Raw genomic sequence first — 17,365 nt, 5'->3', positions numbered from 1 at the left:
GGCAGCGGGCACGGGCAGCTGAGAGGGGCGCGACGCCGCGGAATCCTCCGGCAGGGCGGGGCCTTCGGATGGCTCCGGGTGTTCAGGGGAAGGGGTGGGCTCGGGGACGCGGAGGGAAACTGAGGCCGCGGAGGACGCGGCCGTTGGCAGCGCGCTGCGCCTGCCGGCCCTGCGTGGACGGCCCCACTCGGGAGGACGCGGGCTCCTTTTGTCTGCAGCGTCCCCGCCGCCGCCGCCGCCTCCCCCTCTACCTCCCACTTTCGCCGCGGACCCCGCCCCTCCCCTCCCCCTATTGCCCCTCCCCTCCCCCTATTGCCCCTCCCCCTTCCCCTCCCCTCCCCCCTCCACTCATTCCCTCCCCTCCCTTCCCTTCCCCTCCGGAGCGGCGGGGGCTGTGGCGCCGCTGCTGACACGGATCGTCCGCGGCCGCCACCGGGCGGAGGCTGCGCGGCGTAGACCCAGACGGGCGGCCCCGGAGGGCGCGCGGCGATGGCGGCGGCGGCGGGCAGGCGGCGGGCGCGGCGGGCGAGGGGTCCGGGCTGAGCTGCGGGCCGGCCCGGATGGCGGGCGGCGCGGGCTGGGCGGGCGCCCCCGCGGCTCTGCTGCGCTCCGTACGCCGCCTGCGCGAGGTGTTCGAGGTGTGCGGCCGCGACCCCGACGGCTTCCTGCGCGTGGAGCGTGTCGCGGCGCTCGGACTGCGCTTCGGCCAGGGCGAGGAGGTAAGCTGGCCCGACCGCAGTCACGGCCCGCGGACCCCAGCCCAGCCCCGCCGCCCCTCCCCCCAGCTCCCCCTCCGGGTCACCCGCGTGGCCCGAGGCGGTGGCCTCCCTCCCAATCCCCTCCCTCCGCCGGAGCCCAGGACCTCGGCCCCCCGGGTATCCCTGGCCCAGCTGGGCCCTCGCTTTCCCCCCCGGCGCCCGTGCCCCGAGCGTCACGCGTCACGCCTAGGGTGGCTTCTGCGCCCACCTTCCTTCCTCGGCCGTGCAGGTCCTTCTGAGCGGTCTGCACATCCACCCTTGTCTGGGGGAGAGAGCTGCCAGAATCCGGCCCCAGGCTCCCCACCCCACCCCCCGCTGCGGAGACCAAGATGCAAGGGTCTGTGTACGCCCTGCTGGGCCGGGCCAGGGGGTGAAAGGGACCGGTAGGGGTGCTCTGCAGCCTTGGCTCCTCGGCTGCACCCACCCTGCCCAGACACGGAAGGAGGTGTCTGCTGGGGCCACCGTGTATTCCCGGCCCAATGCCGGGTGACCTCTCTCATTCAGGCTCTGCTGGGCAGCCAGGCTGGCAGCTGGCTGTGTTGGCTGCAGCAGGCCAGGCAAAGCCAGGCTCGGAGAGTGGTGGCTGAGCAGAGGGCTTTCATGTGGCGGGGCCGCATCTATCTGGGGAAAGCATGACCTACGTAGATTGTTAACAGGGCTGGAAGCGGAGGGTCGGTGCCGCCAGTAGGGTGGACGGAGTCATATCACTAAACGCACACTACACCAGTGTCCTCTGGTGCCACCGGCATGGGGACTGGGGACTGTGTCTTAAGGGGAGGACAAGACACCCACCTGGCTGAAATGGTCAGGGGTTTCCCCTGGAGACAAAAGCCCTGAGAAGTGGGTTTCCAAGGCCATCTAAGGAAGGCCTCAGGCCCTGCATGGAGGCCTCAAATGGGCACTGGCTGGCATTGTGTTCCCAGAACAGGTCGGACCAGGCATTTCAGAACATGGGGGAAGCTGGGTGATGGCCAGGTTGGGCCCGTGCCTCCGTGTCACCAGAGAGTGGGAGGCGATTGAGAATCATCTCTCTACCCGCACCTGGGCATGGGCGGGGACCTGTGAGTCTCTGAGAGCTGTGGGCAGAAGAGAGTGAGGCAGCTTCAGGGCTTGAGAACTCAGGTACCCACCCCAGGAAACACCGCTGCAGTGCCTGTGAGAGCCCAGACTGCCCTCTGCGGGGCTTTGCTGAGGGGCACTGCCTGCTGCCACCATGACCCTTCTTCCCCAAAGGCGAGCCAAGCCCTTCCCTTTTCCCAGTGGCTCCCATCTGGGGCAGGCTGAGCAGACTCCTGGCATGGGGATAGTCCCGCTCCTTCCTCTAAGGACACAGACTGCAGGTCGGGTAAAGAAGCCACCAGCTCTGGCTGAAACCTGGAGTCCCCGAACCCAGAGCCTCAGTAGTGGGAAGGGCCTCCCAGCAACCTCTGGCAGGGGCCACCAGCCTCAGTCATGTGCCCAGCAAGCCTCACCCACTTCTCCCCCAGCTGGACAGTTCCTGCCATTAGAACCTTCTCCCTCATACACTCTAGAGACAGACCTGCTTGTCACTTAGTCATCACCGTTCTGCACAGGGACTCATATAGGTCTCTCTTCTTTGGGGGAGCCTTTAAATATTTGAAAATAGCACTCCTGCCCCTTCTCTCCTTCCCAGCTCCTTACTCCCATTTTCCCTTCTCCAGGCCAAATACCACAGTTCCTGAAGCCCTAGGCCATTTCCATATGACCCAGTAGCCAGACCTCTGGCTTCTGGCCCTGGAGCTGCCATCGACTAATTCTGCAATTCAGTTTTCCTAGCAATAACATGAAAGGGCTGGACAAGCAGACCGCCCCCTGCCACCCCCAACCGCAGGACTGTATTAGCCCCAAGACCTCACACATATGCACACAGCTTAGGGTGGGGCTGCCTCTGAATGGGACACTGCACTCTGCTTATATTAAGTTTCTGGCCACCGAAACCTCCAGGGATCTGTTTTAGAAACCTCTGCCAAGCCAGCGATTCTTCACCCTTTGGGGAGGGTCAGTGATTTTTTTTCTTTTAAAAACATACTCTGAGATTACTACAGAAGCGGTGGATATGCACTGCAGAAAACTGGAAATAGGGACAAGCAAAATGAAAAGTATTGTGTCCTATCTCTCAGGCAGCGCCTCAATGACACTTCTGTCAGACCTTTCCAGAGCTGTTTTCATGCTTATATGTCAATTTTCTCCAGAAAATGGGATCATACTGTGCATACTGTTTTGTAACCTGATTTTTTTTGCCGGTAAATGATCATCACTTTTCTGCTTCAATAAGTTTTCATCTCGTTTAATATGCAGACCTTTTTCAGATTTCCCTATTTGACCCCAAAATGTCCATTTTTGCTATTTCCTCTCCAGGACTGTGCAGTGTATGTGGTTGTTGTCACCTTTTAGTCTCTCTTACTGTAACACAATTCCTATTTCTTTTCTTTCTTTTTTTTTTTTTTTCTTTTAACAATCCTGGCTTGTGGAAGCATTCGAGCCTGTTGTCTGTGTCAGTGATTTCTGGAATCTAAGCCTGTTTCTTGGCCCTTATTCCCATTTAATTTCGTCTTGTTCATTTCATCACATTGTATCTGTCAAGAAAGAGAATCTAGCATCCTACCTCTGTCACTCTCAGCTGTGCTGCTGCCTGCGGGCTGGAGAAGCAGTGCTTGGTGTGTCTGAATCCACAAGGCTGGTTAAACATTGCAGGGCAGGACCATGGACAGGGCCCCAAGGCACTTGTAGGGGTGGTTTTCTGCTTACACGGTATTGACCCAGACCCGTGGAAATACATTTTGCATCTCTACTCACTACCCATCTTATCCCCTGATGCATTACAAAATCGGAGTGTTGTTTTCCAGCCATGGGAGGGGGGGGTCTGCCTTACGAAATGTAGTGTTCTCTGACAGTTTCTATTTTATTTGTTTTAAAATCAGGCAGTGACATTGATTTCCCAGCCACTTGGTGCTCTGGGATGGATAATGATCATTCATTAGATATGGAGTTCAGTGAACTTTGAGCTGATTGTCCACAGTTTACCACCTACCCCCAGAATACCAGGGATACCAGGATCAAATGCTTTGCAGAAACCAAAATATACTAGGTTGTAAAGTATGAAATAAATATCCATGAGGCCATAATGAAATATATATATGTATAAATTATTGAACAGATGGTAATAAATAAATAGGAAAATCTCTCGTATAGAAGAAATCCGAATAACATATGTTGATAATTGCCCCATTGAGGAAGTGAAGCATAACTTCCCACCGTGTAAGCATGAGATGTGTGTAGTGGCTTCCTTATAAAGGGTAGAGTTTGGAAAGTGGGGGGAAGAGCAACTGTATAGTGGAGAAACCCAACAAACACTGTCTCAGAAGGTGATCAAGGACAACATCGATAGTGACAGGTTATGATGATGGCATATACCCTTGGTGTGATGTGGTGAGAATAGAACTTTTCCTCTGTGGTCTTCCTCCCAAACCAGTAATCCCAGTCTAGTCCTGAGAAAAACGCCAGACAAATCCCAACCGAGAGGCATCCTACAAAATACCTGATTACGACCTCTCAAAATTGTCAAGGTCATCCAAAACAAGGAAATTTTGAGACACTGTCAGAGCCAAGTGGAGACTAAGGAGGCAGCTGACTAAATGTAGTGTGGTGTCCTGGATGGGACCCTAGAACCAAGAAGAGGACATTAGGTAAAAACTAAGGAAGTCTGGATCAAGTATGAATGTTACTTAATAATGTTATTTATGGCTTAGGTTAGTCCCTGATAGTTCCCTACTTTGTTGACCTAGGTGTCACAGCAGAAAAGAGGAGACAATGGGCCGGGCACGGTGGCTCATGCCTGTAATCCTAACACTTTGGGAGGCTGAGGTGGGAGGATCACTGGAGCTCAGGAGTTCGAGACCAGCCTGGGCAACATGGTGAGACCCCCCCATCTCTACAAAAAAATACAAAAATTAGCCCAGTGTAGTGGCGTGCACTTATAATCCCAGCTAGTTGGGAGGCTGAGGCAGGAGAATCGCTTGAACCTGGGAGGCGGAGGTTGCAGTGAGCTGAGATTACATCGCTGCACTCCAGCCTGGGTGACAGAGTGAGACCCTGCCACAAAAAAAAAAAAAAAAAAAGAAAGAAAGAAAGAAAAGAAAAGAAAGAAATGCAGATTTTTGAGAGATGGGGGCACACCAGTGCCCTGACCCTCAAAGTCTACAATGCCAGGGAGCAGGACTCTGATAAGTATGTAACATGATGGCTCAACACCCTGACCCCACGTTGCCTTCTGATGAATTGCATTGTCTCCCTAACCTCTTTAGGCCTCTATTTACTCATCCATCAAATGGAGCTGATCAGAGTCCCCGTTCCATAGGGTTATTGTGGGGTTTGAGTGAGTTAATACATACAAAGGGCTTAGTCCAGTATCTGCACAGAGTAGGCATAATATCAGAATTGCTGGTGTTCTCCTTGTCATTATTATTATTTTCTAAACACTTGCAAGCATCTTTGAGAGGCTGTTCTAGGCTGGGGATTTGCTAGGAATTGAGGTCAAGATCTGGCATCCACCTGTGTGTGCTCAACTCACCCTCCTTAACCAGCTGTGGTGTTCCTGCCCCTCTTACGTCCCCTCGGCAGTCAGAATGGCAGACATTGAAAGCAGCCAGAGATGTCCTGGACCACACTCCCCTGTGGCATGGTCCTCTTCCCTTTCCAGTTTGAAGACCGTCCTTCTTCTAGAAAAATAGAAATAAGAATCACCAAGTAGGCCTCTGCCATGCATTAACACAGCACCATGTCCTCGGGACAGTGGGCCTGTCCTGCCTGCTTGGAAATGAAATGATGATCCCCACTGGGCTCCCTGAGTCCTCAGGTCGCCTCTGAGCTAATGCCCACTATGGGGGAATTGCTAGTGCCACTTGGCTTAAGCCTGGGTCTTTGAAATGGCAAAGGGGTTGGGGTGCTAGGATGGGCTGAGACCAGCCAGGAGCCAGCCCTGGGGCTGGGATCGATGTCTTCTGAGATACGTGGGCTTCCAGGAACAGGAGCACCTGGAACTAAAGCTCCTCTGCTCAGGAGTGGCGATTGGATAACGGGAAGAAACAACTGTATCCCCCCAGCTGTGGCCAGAGGAAGGGGTGAAGGGGAAGGTAGGGCCAGATCAGTGGTTCCCTGTAGGCAGTGAGACCTAGGCAGCCAAGAGTGGATGCGTGTGAGAGAACAGGGGATGGGGAGCGGGATTGGAGGCAGGAGGCCTCCTCGGGACTGTGGCACATGGTAAGAGAGGAAGAGCATCCTAACTTGGGCAGTGGCGGGGGGTGCAGAATTGACAGGGGCCTAGAAGGCCGGCAAAGCCCCAACAAGCCACTCCCAAAAGATGATAGTTAAAAGTGCTCTTTTGAGACCAGGCAACCTCTATGTACCCCACCCTAATGAGGCTACCATGCAGAGTGACAAGGCTGGCACATCAGAAGGAAGGCCTAGGTGCCCTGAGCCTGGCAGGAAAGGTGGGAGTGCCTGGGACCTGAGATGGAAGCGGGACAGGAGTGGGCCCAGAGAGACGTTCTCTTTCCCATGCTTCTGGGAAACTGTTCTCCTGAGGTTGGAGGTCATCATGGAAGTGGGGCCAAGGCTGGGGTCCCTTGGGGCCTGGGGATGGGCATGTGGCACCACACTCTGCATTGGGGCGGGAGGACGAGTCCTAGCTGGGGCACCCTCTGGCCTCTCGTGCCCACCAGTTTGGCTGTGCTGGGAGGAGGCCAGATGCAGAAAGTCTGCTGGGACTCATCCATCTTATCAGACACGCCCCTGCCTTTTTTTTTTTTTTTTTTTTAATTGAAACAGGCTCTCGCTTTGTAGCTCAGGCTGGAGTTCAGGGGTGCATCATGGCTCACTGCAGCCTCGAGCTCTTGGGCTCAAACCATCTTCCTGCCCCAGCCTCCCAAGTAGCTGGCACTGCAAGTATATGCCACCATGCTCAGCTAATTTTTTGTCAGACATCCTTTTTTTTTTTTTTTTTTTTGAGACGGAGTCTCACTCTGTCACCCAGGCTAGAGTGCAGTGGCTCGTTGCAACCTCCAACTCCAGGGTTCAAGCGATTCTCTCACCTCAGCCTCCCGAGTAGCTGGGATTACAGCCATGTGCCACCACGCCCGGCTAATGTTTTGTATTTTTAGTAGAGACGGGGTTTTGCCATGTTGGCCAGGCTGGTCTTTTAACTCCTGACCTCTGGTGATCCACTGCCTGAGCCTCCCAAGGTGGTGGGATTACAGGCGTGAGCCACCGCAGCTGGCCTGTCAGACACTCTTGATGAAGCCTGAATCCATTTGGCAAAACCTTGCTGAGTTCCAGCGTCATTCCCAAGACACTGGAGTTCTAGAGAAGGAGGAAGTGCCAGTGTTGAGAGGCCGTGCTATGGGGGGCGGTGGTGGTGTGATCCCTGCCTCCATTGGTGAGACCTGAATGGGGGACGTGTAGACCCGAGTAGGGGGAAGAATCAGCCCCTCCCATCAGCAACACGTGCCCTCCGAGGGATATCAGTGGGTAGAGAACCTTGAACCATCCACAAGCTTCCCTTAGGGGCGTCCAACCCATGAAGTGGGACTTTCCCCCTGTACAGGTAGGTCATGAGGCTGGACAGGCAGGTCATGAGGCCGGACAGGCAGCATGGCTTTCACACCTGGCCCCGGCTCTGAGGCCTAGGAGCCTTCCCTGGCACCGGGAAGAAAACCAAAGAGGAAAGGAAGAAGAGAGGACCGGACAGAGGGAGGAGAGGCTGGGCCAGAAGATTCCTGCGTGCCGCCTGAGCTGGTGGGCGGGAAGTAGGGAGCCCAGGAACCTGGGAATGGGGGCGATGGCTACAAAGCCACCCCTTTTTCCTTCAGCAGGGCCTCCACTGCCTGAGAAGGTCGGCACTGGGCAATACTGCCTTGGAGGGCAGTGCATTGCTAGGGTGGGCAGCAGGCTCCTGGACAATGGTGCCCCGGCCTGGGCAACCTTCTGCCGGCAGGAATAGGGGTGTTCACAGGTCCACATGGTGGAGGGGGTTCTGCCTCAGCCCTGGAGTGTCGGGCAGAGGGGTCCTTCCCTTCCTGTTGCAGCACCCCTTTGGCCCACTCAGCAGTCATCCCTACCCCAGCCCCGAGCAGTGCCACCAGGAACAGTGCAGAAGGGGAACCCGACAGCTGGGTGAGATTGACTCTTAGAGCTGAGTCACACCAACCTGGGCGGGATGGAGGGGAAATGCCCGCTGGCCTGGAAATGGCATATGGCTTGCCCAAGTCACTGCTGTCCTCCTAACCCCAAGTTATTGGGTAAATGCCCTGAAATTTTTATAGAGTTGATTTTATGGAAGTATCCCTGACATTTACCCTTAACACGGGTCCAGATTTAAAAATTTTTTATTCCTAGGCCAGATGTGGTGGCTCAACCCTGTAATCCCAGCACTTTGGGAGGCTGAGGCGGGCGGATCACTTGACGTCAGGAGTTCAACACCAGCCTGGCCAACATGGTGAAACCCTGTCTCTACTAAAAACACAAAAATTAGCCGGGCGTGGTGGCATGTGCCTGTAGTCCCAGCTACTTGGGAGGCTGAGACAGGAGAATTGCTTAAACCCAGGAGGTGGAGGTTGCAGTGAGCTGAGATTGCACCACTGCACCCCAGCCTGGGTGACAGAGCGAGACTCAGTCTCAAAAAATAAAAATAAATAAATAAATAAATACAAATAAAAAATTTTTATTCCTAGGCCCAGCGCAGTGTCTCAAGCCTATAATCCTAGCACTTTGGGAGGCTGAGGCAGGCGGATCACCTGAGGTCAGGAGTTCAAGACCACCCTGGCCAACATGGTGAAACTCGTCTCTATTAAAAATACAAGAATTAGCTGGGCGTGATGGTGCACGCCTGTAATCTTAGCTACTCGGGAGGCTGAGGCAGGAGAATCGCTTAAACCCAGGAGGAGGAGGAGGTTGCAGTTAGCCGAGATTGTGCCACTGCACTCTAGCCTAGGTGACAGAGTGAGATTCCATCTCAAAAAAAAAAAAAAAAGTGATTTTATTCCATTAACATCGTGGGTGCCTACTGTGTGCCAACCCTGCCCTGGGCACTGGGAAACAGGAAACAACAGGGACCTGGGCTCGCATTCTGATGGGGGTCACAGAAAAGAGGCAAAGGAATAGAAACAACTGTCAGGTGCGGGTAAGTGGCAGAAAGAAACATCAGTGCCAAAACAAAAGCTGATGTACTTAGAACAATGTCATAGTTGGATATTGAGGTGGAGCCCAGAATGAAGTGGGGGCTGCACCTTGCATATGTCTCGGGAACGTGGTTCAGGCAGAGGCAGGAGCCTGCCCAGGGGCTTAGAGGCACAGTGAGCCCGAAGACAAGGGCGGGGCCAGTTCCTGTGGCCTTCCCTGCAGGGGCTTTGGCTTTCTTGGAATGAGATGGAAGCCCCCAAAGGGTTCTGAGCAGAGGAGATAGAGGATCAGACTTAGATTTAATGGGGACCACCCTGGCTGCTGTGTGGCTCCTCAGAGAGGCAGAAGGGGCCGGGGAGAGGCAGGGAGACCAGCACCAAGGCTACTTCTTCACCCAGGTGATGGGTGCTGAGGGCCGGGAGCAGAGGAGAAGCCGTGGAGCAGTGGCTGGATCTTGAAAATGGAGCCGATTGGCAGTGGGAGTGAGCAAAAGGAGATTTGGAGACAGGCTGCCATTGCTGGATGGGGCGGCAGAGAGGAAGAGGGCTGGGTGAGGACTCGGGAGCTCCACGTTGGCCTGTGAGACCTGAGTGCATCTGTGGAGCCAGTGGCGATGGACAGGTCTGGGGACCACGCTTCAGCCCCGCCCCGCCTGGCACATCCTGGGCTCTTTCTCCCCTTCCTTCTACCCTGGCCCTGGGGTCTCATCTCACTGCCCACAACAAAGGAGTTTACAGAAGCTGCCCCAGGTGCGGCCTGGCCCCCTTTAAAAGCCAGGCTTGGCCGGGAGCAGTGGCTCACGCCTGTAATCCCAGCACTCTGGGAAGCCAAGGCAGGCAGACCACGAGGTCAGGAGACCGAGGCCATCCTGGCTAACACGGTAAAACCCCGTCTCTACTAAAGATACAAAAACAAAATTAGCCAGGCATGGTGGTGGGCGACTGTAGTCCCAGCTACTCGGGAGGCTGAGATGGGAGAATGGCGTGAACCCGGGAGGTGGAGCTTGCAGTCAGCCAAGATCGTGCCACTGCACTCCAGCCTGGGCGGCAGAGCAAGACTCCGTCTAATTAAAAAAAAAAAAAAAAGCCAGGCTTGCCCCAGCATCTTCAGATTCTTGGAGACTCCCCCAGGGGCCATAGCTTAGGGCCACCAATTCCCTGCAACCTGTCATGCCTGAGGTCACTGCTGAGGACCCATTGTCCCTAGCTTCTGTGCCCTTGAGGGCAGGATGAGCAAAGCAGCCCAGAATCCTTATAGGTTTCTATAACGACCCATGACCCAAGACGGGAAGCAGGCTCCATACAGCCGTAGCCCAGATTCCAGCTGTGAGGACCTCTGGCTTCCCTGGAGACCAAGGCCTTGAGTCCAACACACACTGCAGTTGCTGTGGCTCAGGGCTTACAGGTGCAAAACCCAGAGAAGATTGCCAGCTTCCTCCAAAGTGTTTGCTGATGACACATGGGCCCACAGTGGGCACTGTCCCCAGGAAGATCCCAGTCTAAGGCCAGCACCTGGACAGGATAGACAGAGGATTGATTTGAACCAAAACAAAAACCAGAAGGGGAGTAGAGGTCATTCAGTGAGACTCTCATTCAGCGCCTGTGTCACTCAGTAGCCAAGAGACAGGGACATGCTGCCTCCCAAGGCAAGCCCATTCTCGCCTGGCAGGGCTCTGGCTGAGTTCTTGTTCATATAACGAGCTGAAGTCTATCTCCTAGAGTTCCATCTGCTTACACTTCCTCCACCCATTCATCCAACCATCTGCCTGCCCGTTCACCTAAGCATCCACTTACCCATCCATCTACCCATCCATCATCCCTTCCGTCTAGCCGTATATACCCAACCACGTACCTCCTGATCCATCTGTCCAGCCAACCGCCCATCCAACCGTCCATCCACCCATCCATTCATTAGCCATGCACCCCTTAGTCCATCCATCTGTTCATCCACCCTTCCGCCCACTTCCCTAGCCTCCCCATCTGTCCATCCATCCATCCATCTATCCATCCATTCATCCATCCATCCATACATCCATCCACCATCTACCACTTCCTGAGTATCAGCCATGCAAAAGTCCTAAGCACAGACCCAGGGATGGGGACTGATATTTTCAGGGAGTGACAAGTGTCTCCATGTGGTGAAAGGACAGGAAGGGCAGGGAGACTGAGAACTCAGGCTGGAACAGGGACCAGATGGTGACTTTCAGGAGGGCTCAGGAGCTGGGAGGGTCTGAGTAGCTCAGATGAGTTTTGGATGAGCAGCAACACCTCAGTGCAGTAATTCCTGCCCTCTATGGAATCAATTCTTTTTTGTGATTTCTCACTTCCCACACAGGCCATTGGGTCTGGCAAGAGCTGGGACCTTGCTGAAAAATGTGAAGGCTCAGATTATTTTATTTATTTATTTATTTATTTATTTATTTATTTATTTATTTATTTTTGAGATGGAGTCTTGCTCTGTCACCCAGGCTGGCATGCAGTGGTGCAATCTCGACTCACTGCAAGCTCCGCCTCCCGGGTTCACACCATTCTCCTGCCTCAGCCTCCCAAGTAGCTGGGACTACAGGTGCCCGCCACCACGCCCGGCTAATTTTTTTTTGTATTTTTAGTAGAGACAGGGTTTCACTGTGTTAGCCAGGATGGTCTCGATCTTCTGACCTCATGATCCGCCCGCCTCGGCCTCCCAAAGTGCTGGGATTACAGGCATGAGCCACTGCGCCTGGCCAGATTATTTTTAAAGGTGCTTATTATGATAGGTGGACCTCAGTTTCCTTATCTGTAAAATAGAGGTCATACCCCTATTTGTGCACTGTTGTGATGGTTGGAGATTGAATATATAGAGATATGTGAATATGACTGAGCATGGTGACTATTGCATCATTTCTTCACTGCCCCACCCCCCCTGCCATGACCCACACAGGTACTGCCCTGCCCTCAGTCCTGGGACTGCACCTCTGACCCCTTTCTCTGCCCAGTACACCCCAGGCATGGGGCTCCCTTGTGCAGTGACCAAAGTCTCCTGCAGCCACTGGTGATTTTCCATGGACAGAGAGGATACGGAGACCCAAGGATGCCAGGACCCACCAAAACTTGCTGGCTGCCTTTGTATTTCTTTCTTTCTTTCTTTCTTTTTTTTTTTTTTTTTTTGAGACAGAATCTTGCTCTGTCACCCAGGCTGGAGTGCAGTGGCGCAATCTTGGCTCACTGCAACCTCTGCCTCCCAGGTTCCAGCAATTCTCCTGCCTCAGCTTCCTGAGTAGCTGGGACTACAGGCGTGTGCCACCACACCCAGCTAATTTTTTGTATTTTTAGTAGAAACGGGGTTTCACCATGTTGGCCATGATGGTCGCGATCTCCTGACCTCGTGATCCGCCCATCTCGGCCTCCCAAAGTGCTGGGGTTACAAGCGTGAGCCACTGCGCCCAGCCTTGCCTTTGTATTTCTTAATCCCTTTCATCATCACGGCAACCAGGAGGCTCCATGAGGTGAAGTGACTTGTCCAGGGTGTTGAGTAGCTGGAGGAGCTGGGATTTGAACCCAGGTCTGTCAGGTTCTAAAGCTGCCTTTTTAGCTTCCTGCTATGGGGGTCCCATGTTCTTAGAAGGTCAGAAGAGGGAGAGAGTGACCTGATCTGAGTTCCAGAAGTCTAACATTGGAGAAATCTGAAATTTGAGGCTTCCTCTGGCTGGGGAATTTGAGCCTGGGGTGGTCTCGGTTGGGAACTGCACAGATCAGAAGTAGGTCTGGGCTCTGCAGGATGGGCGGCCAGGGGCCCTCTCATGGCACTGCATCCCAGCACTGGGCAGGGAGGGAGGTTGCCAGCGAACTGTGCCCGGAATTATGCATCTGTGCCTCTTCCTGTTCAAATGGTGATTCTATGGCCCCAGGAGGTGTGCATTTCTCTGACTGCTCCGATTTCCTGCCAGGCACTCGTAGGTAATCCTCTGCAGGCCCAGGCTGTGTGGGACTGAGTCTTCTTTGTCTCCAGTTGGCTGCCCCGCCAGCCCCTGGACCACACGCTCCTGTTCCTGCATCCTCGGCCTGCACTGCAGATCCTCCCCAGTAAGAAGCCCTGCAGCCCCAGCTGGCCTTGGCCCCATCCTGCTCTCCTGCCCCTTCGCCACTTCCACTTTTCTACAGCATCTCAGATCAGGCCAGGCCATCTCTCAGGTTCTCTCCCTGCCCTAGGGAAGTGACTGGGAGCTGGGCCCTAGTGTCAGGCACATCTGGTTTGAGACCCAGCTCTGCAACTTACTTGCTGCGTGACTCTGAGAAGTCACTTAACCTCTTTATACTTCAGTCTCCTCATCTGTATAGTGGGGATAATATTAGCAATGCATGTGAAACCCTCAAAATGACACGTGACATAGTAAGTGCCACATATGTTTGTTAAAATGACCGTTACCACCAACTCTAGGTTTTCTGAGTCAGCTGTCTGATCCACTCTTTTACAGATTTTTTTGAGGTCAGATTCTGTGTCATGTTTGGGGCCAAGAGGGTATACAGATGAGTAAGACAGGGTTCCTTCCCTGAGGTGGGGGTGGGGGACTGACGTGGAAACCTTGGTCAGACCTGCGGGAAGGGTGCGGGCTTGTGCAGGTGTGGCTGAGGCATGAAGACAGGAGAGTCACTCTGCCTGGGAGATGAGAAAGCCTTTCTGGAGTGGGACTTCAGAAACGGATGGTGGGGCTGAGTTTGGAACACAGTCTGCCAGGGTGGAGGGAAGGACAGGTATGCTAAAGGTGAGACCTACCTGTGCAGAGGCCCACCTGCAGGGGTGGAGGGGCTGACCAGGCAGGCTGGAGACAGGAGGTGGCAAGGCTTGATTTTATCCCAAAGATGTCGGGATAAAATGTTGAAGAGGTTTAAGCAGAGGGCCACACAGCTCTATTGCCTTTAGACAAACCCACCTAGAAGTAGCATGGGTGGGGGAGAAGAGGCTGAGGTGGGAGGCTTCTGTCCCAGTTCAGGGGCAAGGAGAGGGGACCCTGAGGATGCAGAGAAGGGGAGGGTCAGAGGGAGGCTCCCAGGCTGTCTGGAGGTGTTCACATGGATCCTCCATGATTCCCACCTCTGTGACTGGGTGCTGGAGCCCTGAGCCCAGTGCAGGTGGCACTCATAGGCCTGCCAAGCTCACGCGGCCTCAGGGCCTGCCCTTGCTCTCAGGAATCCTTTCAACGGCAGCTGCTTTTTTTTTTTTTTTTTTTTTTGAGACGGAGTCTCACTCTGTCGCCCAGGCTGGAGTGCAGTGGCGTGATCTCGGCTCACTGCAGCCTCTACCTCCCTGGTTCAAGCGATTCTCCTGCCTCTGCCTCCCAAGTAGCTGGGACTACAGGCATTTGCGCCACCATGCCCGGCTAACTTTTTGTATTTTTAGTAGAGACGGGGTTTCACCATGTTGGCAAGGCTGGTCTCGAACTCCTGACCTCAGGTGATCCGCCCTCCTCGGCCTCCCAAAGTGCTGGGATGACAGGCGTGAGCCACCACGCCCAGCCTGCTCTTTATTTTAAAAGCAAAAAAATTATCAAATATTGTTCTTGATATAGAAATTTAAACTACTTTATACTTAGTTTTTCTTAGTTTTCTTTATACTTAGTTTTACTTTTATAGTAGGAAAAAGAAAGCTAACTAGCACTGAATTGAATTTCTGTACCTTAAAACCCACATCTGGTTATGATTGCCTAGTGTGAGCTATCATGACCCTTTTTCACCTCGAGGTATTTACTGTGCCTGAATCTGTTCTAGAGATGGTGGTGTCTCCTCCCTCTCCCACCCCTGCCTCATCCCAGGCACCGACTGGCCCTCACACCAGTCACTATTAGTGTCTGCAATGGGCTCTGGTCTGCCCAGCCCAGCTCACTGAGCCCAGTCCACCTGGCAGGGCACCTGGGCCAGCTGGTCAACCCCTGGGCTCTGCTCCTGCTCTGGTGCGAGCAGGGTGGAGCCCAGGGGGCACTTTGCTCCCCAGATGATGCCCTCCAGAGAGTGGAAGGGGGGATGTCTGGAGCCAGGCTCACTGCAGAAAGCCTGGAGGAGGAGTCCTGGGTACCCTGAGCTGAGCTGCACCTCCCTCAGTACCACTGACTGCCCCTTGGGCTCTGCTTCCAGCCCAGGCGCTCAGCTGCCAGCCAGAGGAGTGGCCTCTGGTGTGGGCATCTCACAACCCCTGACCCCCAGGGGGCACATCCTAGACACTGCGTGGGTGGAATCCAGGGCCTGTCTGCTCACCTGTCTGGCCAGAGGCACAGGCTTCAGGCTTCTGGTCACTTTTCTAAAAATGGTCGTGTCTCCTCCTTCTCTCTCCCCTGCCTCAAAGCAAGCCTTGCTCCAGGCACGAGGGTGCTGTTTCTGCACGCCTCCATCAGCACTATTATTTTAATATATTTGTTTCTGCCAGTTTGATAGGTGTGTAATGGTATTTCACGTCTTGTTTACACTTGCATTTTTAATTGCTCATGAGACTTTGCATTTTTTCCATGTTGCTATTTGCTCTTGGTATTTCTTTCTGCATAAACTGTCCTATCGATCTTTTTTGAGCATTTATCAAGGGGAATTTTTGTTTTGCCCTTTATTTTAAAGTCAGTTACATATATTTTAGTCATGCCATTTTTTTCTTGCTCTGTTGCTTTCCTCTTTCTCTCTGTTAATCATAACTTATTGCTCAAAAGTTTTCCTATGTGTGAATATGTTTTCTTTCAATTATATCACATCTGCTTTGTTTCTGATTATATTCATCACTTGTTTAGTCGTTAGACACTTGTTTTCCATCTCTAACAAGAATAAATAAGCCATTTTTTTTATAACCCCCAGTTAACTCACCAACTGTTCAGTGTTTTGACATGTTTGTTTTTTTGTTTCACTTGATTTTTTTTTTTTTTTTTTTTTTTTTTTTTTTTTTTTTTTTTTTTTTTGAGACAAGGCTTCGCTCAGTCACCCAGGCTGGAGTACAGTGGTGTGATCTTGGCTCACTGCAGCCTCGACTTCCTGGGCTCAAGCGATCCTCAGCCTCTTGAATAGCTGGGACTAACAGGTGTGTGCCACCACGTCCAGCTAATTTATTTTTATTTTTTGTAGAAATGGGGGTCTCACTATGTTACTCAAGCTGGTCTTGAACTCCTGGGATCAAGCAATCCTCCTGCCTCAGCCTCCCAAAGTGCTGGGATTACAGGCATGAGCCATCGTGGCTGGCTTTCACTCTACCTCTTATCTGTCTGTCTGTCTATCCATCCATCTATCATCTAACTCCATTTCTGTTGTTTGTTTTGCTTGAACCATTTTCAGTAGATGGAAGGCATCTTGACCTTTCTCCCATGAATACTTGACAATTTCCTGCCCAAATGCAGTGCCATGATCACCCAGGGATTTCACATTAATTCAGCAATGTCATCTAATATTCAGCTCATAATCAGATTTCCCCAGTTGTCATAACACTGATGTTTCTGAGGAGTCCGGGCCAGTTGTCCTATAGCCTGTCCCGTCACCCGGATGTGTCTGTTTCCTTGAGGTCAGATACACAGTAAGCGTTTTTGGCAAGGACAGGTGGTGGTGTGTCCTCAGAGCATCTCATGAGGGGCCACATGATGTTCATTTGTTCTATTTTGGGGATGCTGAGTTCAATCACTTGGTTAAGGTAGTGTCTACCTCATCTATTCAACATAATGGTACTTTTCCCCTTACAATTGATAGGTAATCTGTGGGACCATACCTTGGGACAGTGTAAACATTTGGTTCACATAATAGTTTTAGCAGCCACTGATGCCCCTTGCCTGAGTAAATTACACTGGTGGTTGCCAAATGGTGATTTTTTTCTAATTCTCTCATTCTTTCCACAGATAGAGCATTGTTCTGTTAAAAAAAAAAATTCTTTCCTTCCACCCCCCATTTTCTGAGTATCACTATGAACTCGCCGCTCCTTACCTCCCCAGCCTGTCATAACTTGTTACCTTCATTCTTTTTAATGCTCAACAGTTTTTTGTTTTGTTTTTAATGCAACATTATAACATTTTGAGCATTATGACTTGGAATAATATATTTTTAATTGAAACAAGCCAATCATTATTACCTTTTAAAAATCCTTCTGATAGTCTTCATTATTTATGGATTTTGAAGAATGTAACACATTTTTCAGGGTCTGTAACTGGTATTGCATTCAGTCTATTAGATTAGAGAGTGCTGCCATCTTTACATACTATATTTAGTCCTCCCAACAGGAGCAAAATATTAACATTAAAAATAGATGTTTTACAATTGGACTAAATAAATGTTTAATACTTAATGTGTTTTATTACTGCTGAGAATTAAGTACTTTTTTTCCATTGATTTTTTTCCATATAGGAATATAATTGATTTTTTGTAAACGTTTTCTCTAATCTCACCACTGGTATGAATTCATTTATTATTTCTAGTAGTTTT

At 52.2% G+C, this 17,365-nt stretch overlaps 1 protein-coding gene across 1 annotated transcript in view; it reads left to right on the top strand.

The window, feature by feature from the left end:
- The first annotated feature begins 357 nt into the window (after window positions 1-357).
- The window catches only part of RAB11FIP4 (RAB11 family interacting protein 4), a 141,093-nt gene continuing 124,085 nt past the window's right edge, over window positions 358-17,365 (top strand). Inside the window, exon 1 of the mRNA XM_030799654.1 lies at window positions 358-719. Within this exon, the coding sequence (XP_030655514.1) occupies window positions 561-719 (159 nt within the window). The 5' untranslated portion in view covers window positions 358-560. The remainder of the gene's footprint in view (window positions 720-17,365) is intronic.

The sequence above is a fragment of the Nomascus leucogenys genome, chromosome 19 (assembly GCF_006542625.1).
Source record: "Nomascus leucogenys isolate Asia chromosome 19, Asia_NLE_v1, whole genome shotgun sequence".
In the NCBI taxonomy this organism is placed as follows: domain Eukaryota; kingdom Metazoa; phylum Chordata; class Mammalia; order Primates; family Hylobatidae; genus Nomascus; species Nomascus leucogenys.
Note: the sequence above shows the minus strand (reverse complement) of the source record. Positions and strands in the feature narration are given on the sequence as shown.